The sequence below is a fragment of the Salvelinus sp. IW2-2015 genome, linkage group LG20 (assembly GCF_002910315.2).
Source record: "Salvelinus sp. IW2-2015 linkage group LG20, ASM291031v2, whole genome shotgun sequence".
Classification (NCBI taxonomy): domain Eukaryota; kingdom Metazoa; phylum Chordata; class Actinopteri; order Salmoniformes; family Salmonidae; genus Salvelinus; species Salvelinus sp. IW2-2015.
The window spans coordinates 3,731,113-3,748,109 of record NC_036860.1 but is presented as its reverse complement, the minus strand read 5'-3'; the positions used below and the strand labels follow the sequence as shown (position 1 = coordinate 3,748,109).

The 16,997-nt window shown below is 43.5% G+C and overlaps 1 protein-coding gene across 2 annotated transcripts; it reads left to right on the top strand.

The window, feature by feature from the left end:
* Positions 1 to 1,414: 1,414 nt before the first annotated feature.
* On the top strand, positions 1,415 to 14,491 carry LOC111982096 (prostaglandin E2 receptor EP1 subtype). Of its 2 annotated transcripts, none has more exons than XM_024013668.3 (3): positions 1,415 to 1,637; positions 8,539 to 9,443; positions 13,270 to 14,491. In XM_024013668.3, exons 2-3 carry the CDS (start codon positions 8,583 to 8,585, stop codon positions 13,540 to 13,542), a joined length of 1,134 nt encoding a protein of 377 aa, XP_023869436.1. In that variant the 5' UTR covers positions 1,415 to 1,637; positions 8,539 to 8,582; the 3' UTR covers positions 13,543 to 14,491. The 2 variants fall into 2 exon arrangements, with proteins under 2 accessions (XP_023869436.1, XP_023869435.1); XM_024013667.3 differs by lacking the exon at positions 1,415 to 1,637 and adding an exon at positions 4,453 to 4,765.
* Positions 14,492 to 16,997: the final 2,506 nt, after the last annotated feature.

Below are 16,997 nucleotides of genomic sequence, written 5' to 3'. Positions count from 1 at the left end.
TTGTAACTTTTCAAAGCAATCATGCAACCCTAAGCACAGGGAAATGGAAATGGCTTCTGAAGAAACACGCACATGCTCCTAACTCCTGGGCGTCTGTTGATAAGTGGGGGAAATCAGAAGGCTAATCTCAGTGCTCAGCTGCTGATTGCGGTTTTCATAGGCTGTTATTTCTTCCAATACGGGAGATGGGAGGAGGGAGGAAAGACACTTACATTGGAATTGATGACCCCTTCAACAGTGACTTCTAAACTTCCTGGCACATCTTGTATTATTCATCCTATCCTTAGGTCCTTCCTTTTAACGCTGTTATTCTTTCTCTGTGACTGTGTGCTAGCTTCATGGTGACAGACATAGACACCCTGATGCACCCTGCATTTATGAGCTGAATTATCATTCCAACAACTACAGAGTCACTGGATCTTTCTATGAATAGAACTTCAGTCCATGTTTTTTATTCTTCTTCCCATTACTTCAAGAGAAATATTTGAGTCACGCCTGACTTGCTGACCAGTTCTGCAAATCTAAACAGCACTCATCTCCTGGCATGCCACCCAGACAATGTTCTCCAGAAGCATCCAACCCTTCCCTCCACCGCCCCTCTTTTCCAGACCCCACATTCACTCCCTGTCTAGCGCCCAGCATGGGAAGGATTTTTTGTTGTTGTTGCGTGTGGTAAACCGAAGGGTGGTTAGGGGAGCTTCAGTGCAACTGTCAGGAATCTGTGGGGAGGAGGAACAGCAGTCATTTTAGCTTTCTGTTAATTATGTCTCCAAGAAATGACTACAGCACCTCCTGCTCAATCCTATATCTCAAGTGGATCATTTGTGTCAAAAGGGTGTTCTGTGAGATGACAGTATGCACTCGTTTAAATGCACACAAGAAGTTGAAGAGTCTACAGACATCATGGCCTGAATGTCACAGTGGACGCCCACTGAACTGCAGACTAAATGTCTGACTCATTTTCTTATCCAGGCACAGCAGTATCTTCATCAGATAGTTGAAATTTGGGTGAGAGGAAATCACAGTCATTTCTAGAGATAATTTTTGTTCCTTTTATCCCAAATCAAGGCGTTTCAGTGTCCGGGTCCAGATTGCATTGACCAAATTCCCCAAAGTGAGTGAGTATGAGTGGCATGAAGGTCCATGAGCCAGACATGCAGCTATAAAGTGTCTGTTGTCGAAGGGTCATGACTAATTTAGTTGATTAACCATATATTTGATCTGACACCATAAAGAGATACTGACACCATGAGATACTGCAACCACGGAGGCTCATCGAGCAGTGTCATACTTGGCGACCAAACTGCCTGTCTTTCTTCTGCCCTCAGGAAGTGGACATTGTGACACTCAGGAAGTGTTGTCACAACAGTATATTATTGGGTAAAATTGTGACAGTGCAAAAAGTGGAATATGAGCTCACAGACTTAAAAGGGAGTGAGATAAATTGGATATTCAATACTTTCAAGAACATATGGCTTTGTTCCAATGCTGCTCCGCTACCAGTTGGATCCCCAGGGCCAGAGATACTGTTGGACACTTGAGTGTTTCACTAAGCAATAGGACGTGTTCCACCGCTCGGTTTCTGTTTAACGATTGCTGCAGATGAGATGCCATACTGCGTCGTCGCCAACAACCAGGTGAGTCATTCAGCTCTAAAACCTAAAACATGTGCCCCTGATCTTGGCCTTCTGCCTCTCAGTCTGAGGTCTTGAAATGAGGACGAGGCAGCGCTTCAGAGGACAAAATAAGTAATTCTGTTCAAAACACAGCCATGTTTATAATGTGTTTCTCTTACAAATGTGGAGAGTTACACAGCTTACATTACAAGTTTACAAGTTGTCTCTGATTTTGGCACAGCATATGAAAATAACTGTGTCAAGAGTGTTGATGTTGTGATAGCATTATGGTCCTGTACATCATACACATCACAGTAGCAAAACTCAAGTCCGCCTCTATTAGGGTTTTGAGCCTCATGCCAAAAAWTGACCACACCTCTCAAAGGTGAAACAGCAATCTAGGATCTGTGCCTGCAAGACCAAAATCAAAGGGACCGTTTTTTTGGTCCAATTTATTTCAATACCACTTCAAAAGCGTTGAAGAACAATCTGAATCACTTTGGCCATCCTCTCTTATATGTTAGCAGGTTGAGGTCCTGAAAGAAACAGAGTTGCACTGCATGTATTAGTGGTTGGTGAATGGGACAGTGTGAGAGAAGTTAGMTTACAAGGCTTAGACGTGCTGTTGGAGGACCCTGGGGTTATTGGTGCCAAATGGCAATCTTTTCAATTGCTAATTATGGTGAGAAATGTAACAATGGCGTCCACTACAAAACAAGGCAGTGGAAAATGTTTTCTTGGGCCCAGTAATTCAGACTTCCACTTAAGTTTATCCTAAACTGCTGGAGTAAAGTTACTGGGTCAAAAAGTGGCTTTGGGGCTTGTGGCTGAAGACCACAAACATTGAAACCCACAATGTTTCATAAGGTTCTCGCCTTAGGGTCCAGTGTCAACAACGAAAAGCACCCAGTGCCGTTCCGAGGGTAACCTCTCAGTGATGATGGTCCCGGTAAATGTGTGATGCGATATCTGCCTCCGCTATCAGATTCTGGCCTGCACCAAACGAATCCTCTCCTACCAATCAAAGTGAAGCACTACCAGTGCCCAAGATTCTTCCTTTGCTTATGTTACTATAAAGTTGCTCAACATAACACCTGGCAGACATCTGCGACAGACATCTTTAAAATGTTATTATTTTCATTTTATTGAAAATATACTGTACCTTGCATACCTCTTCTTTACCATAACCCCCAAAAATGTTTTGCAGGAAGATGAAAAGTTATTCAGGCTATGTTTTGATTACTAAGAGCAGAACCAATAGGCTAGTAAATCCAGAAAATGTAATGTTTGTATACACTAAAGGTGCTTGGACCAACCACTTTGAATATTTTCACTCAAGGAATTGAATTCCTTTAAAATAGATAGTATAGACATGATGGCTATTTGCATGTGGAAACTTGACTGCACCTTTAAATGGCAACTCCACAACTTTTCAACATTATTTTCATTGCAGACAGCACAATACCAGTGTCAACATACACTACATGACCAAAGTATGTGGTCACCTGCTCGTCGAACAGGCTTCCCACTAGATGTTGGAACATTGCTGCGGGGACTTGCTTCCATTCAGCCACAAGAGCATTAGTGAGGTCGGCACTGATGTTGGGCGATTAGGCCTGGCTCGCAATCGCCATTGTAATTCATCCCAAATGTCTTCAATGGGGTTGAGGTCAGGGCTCTGTGCAGGCCAGTCAAGTTCTTCCACACCAATCTCYACAAGCAATTTTGTGGACAGCGGCATTGTCATGCTGAAACAGGAAAGGGCCTTCCCCAAACTGTTGCCACAAAGTTGGAAGCACAGAATAGTCTAGAATGCCATTGTATGGTGTAGTGTTAAGATTTCCCTTCACTGGAAGTAACGGGTCTAGCCCGAACCATGAAAAACAGCCTGGGACCATTATTCCTCTTCCACCAAACTTTACAGTTGGCACTACGCATTCGGACAAGTAGCTTTCTCCTGGCATCCGCCAAACCCAGATTCGTCCGTCGGACTGCCATATGGTGAAGCGTGATTCATCACTCCAGAGAACGCGTTTCCACTGCTCCAGAGTCCAATGGCGGAGAGTTTTACACCACTTCAGCCGACACTTGGCATTGTACATGGTGATCTTAGGCTTGTGTGCTATTTTTACAGCTGTCAGCAACGGGTGTGGCTGAAATAGCCGAATCCACTAATTTAAAGGGGTGCCCAGATACGTTTGTATATAAAGTGTATGTGAATAATTCTGCCCGATGACATCATCAAAACTTTAAACATTTTAAAAACTGGGATTTTCAAACACTTTGAGATCTGCAGTGATTTGGGGAGCAAGAAAATAGAAACTAGTTGCAGGTTTTGAAATTCAATTTTTTTTTTTACTTTTAATGCTARCCTGTGTTGTCACAGAGAAGCATTTTTAAAGACTTTTCTTCCTATCTTTTTAACCACAAATCATAGAAACCCCTGTTTTCACATATGTAGACACTGGTTTGGTGCTGGAGATTATGAATATAAGGTTGAAAAGTGGCGGAATTGCCCATTAATAACGCTGTTATAACAAAACATTTGTCAAACTCCTGCCAGATGTTTTGTTTGAACACTGTAAGATACTGTACTTTCACATTAGGCTACATTACTTGATCATAGGATGTTATAGTTACATGTCAACGTGTAAAGTTGGTTGTTAAATAAAATAGCTGCATTAATAGAATATCTAATTAGTTTCCATTAAGTTATTGGGTAGCACTCCCAGTTCCCTTTCACTGAACTTCTGTAATAAGGATACATGCATTCCTCTCGCGGACTCAAGACGCCCCGGGGCTGCGTCGACGCGGTTCAAGTCTATAAAGAAGGTTGAGCAACGAAACAAACGTTGAATAGTAAATGGTTGGCTGTGCAACCTTTTGGAGACTGGGTCTTGATCTTGGTGACGGACTTCTCGTGCGGTTGCTCGCTTTGTTTTCTTTAGGAGAGAATGAGGCACTCCTCGGGATACATGACTTCACTATCAGCTCAGGTGAACCATTGTTGATAATAAGTAACATTCTCGTGGATGAATCCCTGAGTTTAAGGAACTTTTGAATTTCATGGTTCACAGTGAAATTATTTAACATCTGAAAACAAAAGGAATACATCTTCATTTGTTTCTATGGATTCACTGTTTGGTCAGGTAATATCATTATTACTTATTTCACACCATTAATGATCTTCTTGTAGCCTATSCTGCTGAACTAGCTATGAACATAAATAATAACCGTTTTGACAATGCACACAGATCCCTTTTAATTTGGACATGGCAAATTAATTGAATAGAACATAAATCATTCAGGAAATTTACAATMATCAATTATTAGTATTTATTTTACAAAATGGGTAAAAGTAGGGGGAAATAATTGTTTGCCTGGTCAAACGTTACACTCCATGTAGTTAGTCGTTACATACACTGTTCATCTTAATAAGGCTGTTTAGAAGAACCATACATGCTTTTTGTTTTACCAATAATGAGTGCACATGTATTGGGCTGAATTAGTATGATTTCATTTCGATTTTAAACCTGCAATTGTTTTCAACTCTCTCATTCATCAATGTCTTTGGGTGCGTTCGTAAATTGCCTCCAGTGTGTCAGATTGGCTATGTGTCGTTCGTAAATTCAGAGTGTTATCTGATTGTCTGTTCATAAATTCAGAGGGTTCGCTCACGGAGTGTTCAGAGCGTACACTGGACGCTCTGGCCGAGGAGTAGGGTTGATCCGAGCGTTCTGACCTCACGACAGCAGTCAAGCACCAAAGCTAACTGGCTAAAGTTGGCTAGCTTGCTTGCTACTTCCAGACAAAAATTAGAGAACACCTCACTCTGACCATTGTACTCGCCCTAGCAGAGTCGATTAGACTGTTTTCGTGTTATCTAGAGCGTTAGTGACTGTAACTGTGCTGCTTGCAACAATTTAACAACGTTTTTTGCCGACGTTCACTAACACCGGTCATATTCAACGGATGTTGCACGTTCGTAAATTAATCAGTTATTCTGTGCTCTGGCACACTCAGACGATAGTGCTCTGAAACCGGAGTAGATAGACAGAGTGAATTTACAAACGCACCCTTTGTTAGAGCATTTTTGTTTTAGATTAGAAAAGTCAACGGAACAAGGACTGCAAATGCACCCTACAAAACTGTAGAAGTCTATGTCATGTTTGGCAAGGCAGGTGCATTCCCTTTGTGTGTGTGTGTTTCTCATGAACAATGGTATGGTCTTTCTGCTACAAATCGCCATTGCTAGATCGATTCTGAGTAACTCATGAGAAAACACATTATACAGACTAGGCACAGTATAGGATTTTATGTATACCTCATTTTGGAAGAAGTATTGTGACTCTGTTCTGTTATTCTGTATTGAAGGGTGTGAAGAAGAAGGAAAAAAGTGATTTGATTGGCATCGTACAGCTACTGCATAGGGACTACGCCTATGGGRCTGCTATCATGATAGAGCACCTTTCACAGAACGTGTGCTGTGTCACTATCAGACACGGTCAAGACTTGAAGGAGCACCTTTCACAAGAACTGTCTTGACTTGTCCTGCATTCTCAGGTTGCAGAGTACCACGAGGGGGAAACTGTTTGGCATTTATCTACAATAGGCTATTTAAAGGACACTTGCTAGGTTTCCATTGAATGCCCGTCAATTGGCAACAGAATATTCTTAAATACGAATAAAAACAATAGCCTATGGGCATTTTCCCACCAGATATGTGTTCCATCAAATTCATTTGTTGGGGGGAAAGGCTGTGCGTGATGACATAGTGCACATTAAAACAATTTTTGCGGTTAAACTCCCATGTACCCGAATAAAAAATACAAGCTAAATGYGTTTCCATCGCATTTTCAACTCTACTAGTGGTGCGTCCCCCCCAAAATATAGCGAATGTGCCCACTCTTGTCTTGGTATGTGTGCTCTAGCGAACAGCTCCCAGAAAGGCCTACAGTCCGGCTGGACTACCTACATGATGCAATTATTTATGGAGAAGAGCAAGATTATTTTTATTTGTCAAATGGCAGCCAAGCATCATGATCATGTCACCAAAATAAGATATTTATTGGAAAGGAGCATCAAGCTCATCACCGTGCACTTTCACCACCCTGTGAAGTTCATCATCTGTAGCCTAATAAACTGCATGCTTTCCCGATTCCTAGTGGCAAGACATCACACCATATCATCGCGTGACTCCCAAGTTGATTTCGATATGATGGTTATTATATCATTATATTTACCAACTCAAAAAGTTACCAATTTATGTAGTTTATTTTGTTTTGTCCACATTTGGACATTTTAAGACACATTTTAAGCCATCAGGCCTGTCATGATATTTTTTATCCAACATATACAGTGCATTTGGAAAGTATTCAGACAGACCCCTTGACTTTTTTCACATTTTGTTTCTTTAGTCTTATTCTAAAATAGATTAAATAGTTTCCCCCCCTCCTAAATCTACACACGATACCCCATAGAGACAAAACAAAAACAGGTTTTTAGAAATTGCTGCAAATGTATTTAAAAAAAGGGAAATATTACATTTACAGAAGTATTAAGACCCTCAAGGACATTCAGAGACCTGTCCCGAAGCCACTCCTGCGTTGTCTTAGCTGTGTGCTTAGGGTCGTTGTCTTGCTGGAAGGTGAACCTTCACCCCAGTCTTGAGGTCCTGAGCGCTCTGGAGCAGGTTTTCATCAAGGATCTCTCTGTATTTTGCTAAGTTTATCTTTACCTTGATCCAGACTAGTCTCCCAGTCCCTTCAACTGAAAAACATCCCCATATCATGATACTGCCACCACTGTGCTTCACCGTAGGGCTGGTGCCAGGTTTCCTCCAGATGCTTGGTATTCAGGCCAAAGAGTTCAATCTTGGTTTCATCAGACCAGAGAATCTTGTTTCTCATGGTCTGAGAGTCTATAGGTGCCTTTTGACACTAGTGACTTCCGTCTGGCCACTCTACCATTAAGGCCTGATTGGTGGAGAGTTGCAGAGATGGTTGTCCTTCTGGAAGGTTCTCCCATCTCCACAGAGGAACTCTGGAGCGTCAGAGTGACGATAGAGTTCTTGGTCACCTCCCTGACCAAGGCTCTTCTCCCTCTATTGCTCAGTTTGACTAGGCAGCCAGCTCTAGTTCCAAGGTTCTTCCATTTTAGAATGATGGAGGCCACTGTGTTCTTGGGGACCTTCAATGCTACAGACATTTTTTGGTACCCTTCCCCAGATCTGTGCCTCGACACAATCCTGTCTCGGAGCTCTACGGACAATTCCTTCGACCTCACGGCTTGGTTTTTGCTCTGACATGCACTGTCAACTGTGTGACCTTACATAGACAGGTGTGTGCCTTTCCAAATCATGTCCATTCAATTGAATTTACCACAGGTGGACTCCAATCAAGTTGTAGACATCAATGGAAACAGGGTGCACCTGAGCTCAATTTGAGTCTCATAGCAAAGGGTCTGAATACTTATGTAAATAAGGTATTTCTGTTTTTGTTTTTAAGAAGTTAGCAAAAATCACTTTGTCATTATGGGATATTGTGTATAGATTGATGAGGAAAATTTTGTATTTAATCCATTTTAGAATAAGGCTATAACGTAACAAAATGTGGAAAAAGTCAAGGGGTCTGAATATTTTCCGAATGCACCGTACTTTTCTCGCATAATAAGGTTGGATGGAAACCTGGTTTATGACGGAAAAAAATCCTTACATAATGTAGGATAAGATTTATTGTTGTTAGGTAATAACTGAATACTGAATGAGTTTTCATTTCACCAGTAAAATTGGTATTTATTCTGTATCGTAGGCTATTGGTTACTTCGCAAGTTTGGTTATGGTAGTTCTTTATATTAGTGAGGTTAGGAGTTCTTCCTGGTCAACCGGTCAGTATATTAATCATAACACCTTTCCTATTTTCAGTGCCCTCCCACTCTGAGGACCCCGATGACTCCCAGAGGCCAGTGATGTTYGCCATGCAGCACTACAACTCCTCAGGCCTGGCTGCCCCCCACCTCCTCCCCAACCAGACCTGGGGGGTGGAGAGGGTGCCGGCCATGGCCTGGAGGGCAAACATCACCACAGAGAGGCCCAGTAACCCCACGGCAGCCGGCCTCTCCATGACCCTAGGCATCCTGTCCAACATCGTGGCCCTGGTCATCCTGGCAAAAGCTTACGCCCGCCTGCGCCGCCGCTCCAAGGCCACCTTCCTGCTCTTCGCCAGCTCCCTGGTGGCCACAGACTTTGCCGGCCACGTCATCCCCGGTGCCCTGGTTTTGAGGCTGTACTCAGCTGGGGCTGCGACTGGGCCCTTAGCTCGCGCTGCCACCGATGCCCCCTGCCAGTTCCTAGGAGGTAGCATGGTGTTCTTCGGCTTGTGCCCATTGTTCTTGGGCTGTGCCATGGCTGCTGAGCGCTGCCTGGGTGTCACACAGCCCCTGCTCCATGCCTCACTGGTCACCACGGCTCGCACCAAGATGGCACTGGCTCTCATCTGGCTGCTGGCTCTGTTTGTGGCCCTCCTGCCCTTCTTCAGGCTGGGGGCCTACACCTACCAGTACCCTTGGACCTGGTGCTTCATCAGGGTTCTGGGAGAGACTCAGGAGACGGACGTGGCCTTTGTAATGCTGTTCTCTGGATTGGGCCTGGCCTCTCTGACTGTGGCCCTAGTGTGTAATACCATCAGTGGGGTCACGCTGGTGCTTGCCAGACTGCGTAAGAAGTGTAAGACCTGCTACCGTCGCTCAGCCAAGTCCCATGACATTGAGATGGTGGCCCAGCTGGTGGGCATTATGATCACTTCTTGCATCTGCTGGAGCCCCCTGCTGGTGAGTTGGAAAAGTTCAGTTCACTGAAACACAATTCTGCATGAATCAGGGTAGGGGTCAAAACTGTCTTTATTGTGTTCCATTCGGGAATTAAGGTTTCTTTTCAATAATTAACATTGAAATTCAGCGCTACAGCATGATTGAAAGGCAATGCTCCCACGTTAGCGGCTACTGCATTCACGGTAAACGCTTCATATGTCTGCTCAATCGGAAAATCTCACATGAAAAAAGACTAGTATACTATGATATAAATCAGGGCTCTCCAACACTGTTCCTGGAAAGCTGCCTTCCTGTAGGTTTTTGCTCCAATCCCAATCTAGCGCACCTGATTCTAATAAGTAGCTGGTTGATAAACTGAATCAGGTTAGTTACAACTGGTTTTGGAGTGAAAACCTACGGGAGTGTCGCTCTCCAGGAGCTGGGTTGGCGAGCCCTGGTTTAAATACTATAGTATTCACTGTAGTGTTTTTGCAGACTTCACTGTAGCACTTTTTGTTTTATTATCTTTGACATAGAGATAGAGGCTTTCTCCTTCATGAAACCTACTAAATGAGCACAATTTCCATAACCTGTTGGTAAATCAGACAGCCTGAAATCTTAACAGATAATTCAGCACTTCTGCAATTGTCTATTACCTGTAGGGAACATAATATCTTCTATACTTGGCATGTAGGTTTCTCACTTATGGGTGGCACAAATTGGGATTGGGGAGGGGAATGGGCAGGGTATATGCAAATTAAATACTGTCGTCTTTACTATAGTAAAAAAGGTTTGTGTTTGTGCGGACTGTAGTGTTTTTGCGGACATTACTGTAGTATTTACTACAATGTTCTTTTGCGGATCATACTGTAATATTAACTGTAGTATTCTACAGTATACTACAACATTCTATAGTAAGTACTACACATGATTGAGGGATACTACCGTGTGTAGTATAGTGTTCTACAGTATACTACAGTTTACTATAGAATTCTATAGTAAACTGTAGTAATTTTTCATGCCAGTTTCATTTACACTTCTATTGCGCTTCAGCGATACAGATTGAATAGAGCCCTTAATCTTCATTCACTGAGAAACTGAAATGGATTTGACTTCAACTATGGAAAAGAGAGTTAGAGCTCAATAACCTGAAATGATCCGAGTCATCACCTACCAATGACKTGTGATAGGAATGACATGCTCTTCTGAATGTTCATGCATCCCATTCTCAGGCTGTGTGAAAGTGCAATGGTGGTTTACCATCAAATAAGAATGTTGTACATCCAATCTTCATGTAATCCTTATAAATAATAGTAATGTTCATAATTGSTTGTTGCTCGGAGGAATATAAATATCCAAGATATTCTGACCTATAATTGTTTATTTATTTTTCAATTGAACCCTTATTTTACCAGGTAAGTTGACTGAGAACACATTCTGATTTATAGCAACGACCTGGAGAAAAGTGACAGGGGAYAAGAGGGGGCATGAATGAGCCAATTGGAAGCTTGAGAGACAAGCCAGTAGTGAGATGCAGGGTGGTAAAAGCATAAAATAATATTGTAAAAATGCTCAGCTAACAAAGGTAATTCATCCTCTCAGTAAATCTCCAAGATATTCTTCCCCATAAACAAAAGGCGTGAAATAATATTGAAAATCTCTGCTAACAATCCAGTAATATTTCATCCTCTTTTTGTACACCTTCTGAAATAGACACTTTCCAGTTCCCAGTCATAAACACTATGATTCAGAATACTGCACCTAAAACAGATGGATAGACATGGTGCACTGCACCAAGGGTATAAATGAATAGTCATGGTGGGCCCTTGCATTGACTAGATGGAATCAATTATAAATTATTTAAGGGGATGCCATTATGAAGGGCTTGAATAACACTGCCCTTGCTGGGCATCACCCTATTTCAGATTGGGTGACATTGAGAATGTTTGTCACGCCCTGACCATAGAGAGCCCTCGGTTCTCTATGGTGTTTAGGTCAGAGCGTGACTAGGGCGGTGTTCTAGTCATTTATTTTCTATGTTGCTGGTTTGTATGGTTCCCAATTAGAGGCAGCTGGTAATCGTTGCCTCTAATTGGGGATCATATTTAGGAAGCCCTTTCTCCCACCTGCTTTGTGGGATATTGTTTTGTTGAGTGCTGATGTGCGCGTTGTTCTTCGCTTTCGTTATATGTTTATTGTTTTTGTTCTAGTTTCACGGTAATAAATATGTGGAACCCAACACACGCTGCGCCTTGTTCCTTCATTCATAACGATCGTGACAGAATATCCCACCAACGCAGGACCAAGCAGCGTGTTATGGAGGTTAAGGAGTTTTGGACATGGGAGGAAATCATGGGAGGATGCGAGACCACATCCTCCCGCTGTGGAAGGACAGCGACGATGCCGGGGACCGCGGCCACAGAAACCCCAAGATTTTTTTGGGGGGGGGGGGCACGAGGGGTGGTCGGCGGAGCAGCGGAGAGTGCAAGAGCCTGAATGGCAGACGGTCGAAGAATTCAATGAGGGATACGATGAGAGAGGTGGAGGCGAGGAGTAGGCTTCAGCGCAGGCGTGCTGAAGAGCATGTCATCAGTCCAGTGCCATCTGTGCCGGCTCCACGCACCAGGCCACTAGTGCGCCTCCCCAGCCCGGTATGTCCTGTGCCGGTTCCTCGCACTCGCCATGAAGAGTGTGTCTTCAGTCCGCTGCCACAGAAACCCCAAGATTCTTTTGGGGGGGGCACATGCAGCTGGCGGCTGAGCAGAGGGAAGAGCCAGAGGCCGTCAGGGGGGCGATGGAGAAGTTGGGGGAGAGAGAGAGGAGAGAGATGTTGGTCAGGTGTGTTCTGCACCACATTCGACCTGAAGAGCCTGTCAGCAGTCTGGTGAAACCTGTGCCGGCTCCACGCATCTGGCCTCCAGTGCGCCTCCCCAGCCCGGTACGTCCTGTGCCGGCTCCCCGCACTCGCCCTGAAGTGCGTGTCACCAGTCRGGTGCCACCTGTGCCGGCTCCACGCACCAGGCCTCCAGTGCGCCTCCCCAGCCCGGTACGTTCTGTGCCGGCTCCCCGCACCCGCCCTGAAGTGGGTGTCATCAGTCCGGTGCAACCTGCGCCGATGCCCAGTCCAGGCACGGTGTCCAGTCCCGCTCCATGGCAGGAGCCTTCCTCTGCGCCGGTGCCCAGTCTGGGCGCGGCGTCCAACCCAGCTCCATGGCCGGATCCGTGGTCGGGGCGGGGGCTACGACCCGTACCGGAGCCGCCACCGACACTAGTCACCCCCCCTACCCTCCCCATTTGGTTTCAGGTTTTGCGGCCGGAGTCCGCACCTTTGGGGGGGTACTGTCACGCCCTGACCATAGAGAGCTCTCGGTTCTTCCCATTAATGTCAGTAGTTGACCTGTTGATTTGCACAATATTGCACAAAAGTTGGGCCCAAGTATAATTACTGATGTGTGAACTAAATAGGAACAGCTTAGCATTCATTTTTACTATTGGGGAGATGTGAGAACCATTAGAGGCATTGTTTGTGTTTAAAATCTCTTAATAAGCTGTGGCCAATTGTTATAAAAATTGTAAATAAAATTTATCAGGCTACAATTTTGATTTTAGAGCCTGTGATTTCTAACATCAGTAAAACTATTCATAGGAAGACGTTGTGAAGATGCATTTTGACTGCTCCATTTATGATTTTTTTTGTTAATATGTGGCATTCTACAGTGTTAGGTAATGTAGATAAATTACTAGCAGTGTATGCAGATTGATGCAAATATATATATACACCAGCTGAACATATCTATATCCTGCACAACCACTGTAAAACTAACCTAGGTATCTGTGTTCCTTGCAGATCTTTGGCCTGATGTCAGTCACACGGTCCTACAGCGGTTCCATAGGCAGTGACCAGGACACATACAGGAGGTTGATGGTGATGGGCGTCCGGCTGGCCTCCTGGAACCAGATCCTGGACCCCTGGGTCTACATCCTGCTGCGCCGGGCCGTGCTGAGGAAGATCTACCGCATCACCAAGAGCCGGGCCAGCTTCAAGAACAGCACCTTCCGCCATTGGGATATCAGCTCCTTCCAGAACTCTGAGAAAATAAACACTGTCAACAGGATCTGAGGGAGAAGAAAAGACACAGACAGAAAAAAACATCTTATCAAAGTCCTTTGTTGTTCTTGGTGCTTTATTTACCACCCAACCCAACATGCTGGATTGAGGAGAAGACTGAACATCCAGCGGTAGAATCTAACAGCAGTGTTGGTGTATCACACAAAAGGAAATGCCTATTGCCRATAAGACCTATATTCCTTTATTGAGAACTGTGTGGGTCTGCCTGACTGTGAAAGTCTATGGGGTTTGGGATTGAAATCATCATCCTCCAGATCTTGGATCTCTTTCAGATTGATTTGATTGGCCAGTAAGACCTGCTTTTGACTGACTGTTGTGGAGAAGTTTTTTATCCTTTTATGGGAAACAGACAAGCCAGACTATACTCAAACAAATGAAATGTCATAAACGGATTTATAACAGAAAAATCTGACCAAGTAAGGACAGTATGCCTCACCTGGATACTGGAGACATAGCACAGATAATTCTGCCCAAGCAAAAAGGTTTGTTGTAAAAGTGTCTGGTAGGTGACGCAACATGAGTCTTTCTCTGTGTACATAACAGTACATGAAATTAAGCTGCCTATAAGATCTCAACAACAAACATCTCAAATTATGTGTGTGTGTGAGTGCGTGTGCGTGTGTGTGTGTGTGTGTGTTACTGTCAGTGTTTTTTGGAGTTCATACTTTGTTTGTTTGTGGAAATGTCAAAGTGCACTTTGACACGTCATGAAGTCAGTGGCACTATGCCAAAGCAAAGTAAAGGCTGTGCTTTTACCTGAGCTTGAAGATGTGAACGACATACAGTATGTGTCAAACTTGTAATGCTATTAATGTGTGAATTGTGTGTATGTATTTATTGCTTATATTGTTTCCCCAATTGTCTGGGGAACTAAATGAAGCTAAGTGTTGCAAAAGCTATAGAATTTAATGTTGTCTAATAAAGTTTATGTTGCCTGTTACCACGTCCCCACAGGAGGTCTTTTGCCTTTTGATAGGCCGTCATTGTAAATAATAATTTGTTCTTAACTGACTTGCCTAGTTAAATAAAAATWAAATAAAATAAACCACAAAATGGCCTGTCAGGGTCATAGCACCATGGTGCTAATCCCAGGAGAYAACAGAGGTGTGGAAAATGTCCTCTGACAGGGGAAGTAGAACAGAAATTATCTCAGTATAGGTATGAATTGATCCAAGTTTTCATTACTCCATCAATTGCAATGGTTGTAATGAATGTTAATTATTACTGAGTAAAGTGGTCTGTAATGGTTCACATTGATGAACTACCACAAATAATGTCCTACAATARATTCAACGCCTTACAATTACATACATTTTCTCTGGGGTTTATGGAATTCTATGAACTCAATAAGAAATTTGAGAATAAGACCGCTCTACATCACAGAGTTTCTCCTTAAAATGCAGAAACACAAAGGATTTTCAAACAACAGTTTGTCACACCAGGCCAATCACCCTGCATCTTGATTTCAGGAGTTGTCCTCATACGCAATAGACTCTTCATTATACTACAGTGACACCTAGTTAATTTTGGGGGGAGAGCAATAGCATAGATATCACATTCACAAGAGCTGCAGAGAAATCCAGAAAAATACAACAAATGTTCCTATAGTCTCCTAATCTACATTTTATCTTCATCGTGGAAATGCATATTTATTAGTTCCAATGACTGTTCCGGAAGCACCAGCATACTTGCTAATCTGATTCTAGGCCCATTTATCTGTCTATGATATGAAAACAACAAGCAGTCTATTAACGGCTCAAGGTTTAGGTTTGCTTGTATGGTAGTAGGTAACAGTACAAAATACATTGACACAAGTACACAAATGGAGTCTTAGATCTTTGCTCCTTTCTAAAGTGCAACAGTGCTTTCACAGGATTAGATATGTTGTTGACAGTTACACAAAACCGACAAAAAACWATTACAAACAATGCTTCTCCATGAAAGAAAAGAACACTTAGCCACTGCATTCAAACATAAACAGTAAATATTTTAGAAACACAAATATAATGAACAAAAAATATAAACGCAACATTGAAAGTGTTGGTCCCATGTTTCATGAGCGGAAATAAAAGATCACAGAAATGTTCCATATGCACAAAAAGCTTATTTCTCTCAAATGTTTACATCCCTGTTAGTGAGTGTTTCTCCTTCGCCAAGATAATACATCCACCTGACAGGTCTGGGAAATCAAGAAGCTGATTAAACAGCATGATCATCATGATCATGATCAGCCTCGAACTCAGGTCCTGTATGTACCTAACTGACCCGCTCTGCCCATTCATCACCATTTACTCGTTGTTGTCTTAGCTCTCCTGATCAACACCTGTGATTTCTTTATGCCTCTCTCTAATGTCAATATGCCTTGTCTACTGCTGTCCTGGCTAGTTTTTATTGTTTTATTTCACTGTAGAGCCCTCAGTCCTGCTCAAAATGCCTTAGATAGCTCTTACATCCCACCCCACACACATGCGGAGACCTCATCTACATTAGTTGATGCCTCCAGAGACGAAACCTCTCTCATCATCACGCAACGCATAGGTTTACCTCCACTGTACTCACATCCTACCATACCCTTGTCTGTACATTATGCCTTGAATCTATTCTACCACGCCCAGAAATCTGCTCCTTTTATTCTCTGTCCCCAACTCACTAGACGACCAGTTTTTATAGCCTTTAGCCGTACCCTTATCCTACTCCTCCTCTGTTCCTCTGGTGATGTAGAGGTTAACCCAGGCCCTGCAGCCCCTAGTTCCACTCCTATTCCCCAGGCACTATCATTTGTTGACTTCTGTAACCGTAAAAGCCTTGGTTACATACATGTTAACATCAGAAGCCTCCTCACTAAGTTTATTTTTTTCACTGCTTTAGCACACTCCGCCAACCCTGATGTCCTAGCCGTGTCTAAAGCCTGGCTTAGGAAGGCCACCAAAAATTCAACTACAATATTTTCCTCCAAGATAGAACTACCAAAGGGGGTGGAGTTACAATCCGCTGCAGAGACAGCCTGCAGAGTTCTGTCATGCTATCCAGGTCTGTGCCCTTTTAAAAATTCACCTTTCCAGAAATAAGTCTCTCACTGTTGCCGCTTGTTACAGACCCCCCTCAGCCCCCAGCTGTGCCCTGGACACCATACGTGAATTAATTGCCCCCCATTTATCTTCAGAGTTTGTGCTATTAGGTAACCTAAACTGGGATATGCTTAACACCCCAGCCTTCCTACAATCTAAGCTAAATGCCCTCAATCTCACCCAAATTATCATGGAACCTACCAGGTACAACCCCAAATCCGTAAACACGGGCCCCCTCATAGATATCATCCTGACCAACCTGCCCTCTAAATACACCTCTGCTGTCTTCAACCAGGATCTCAGCAATCACTGCCTCATTGCCTGCGTCCGTAATGGGTCCGCGGTCAAACAACCACCCCTCATCACTATCAAACACTC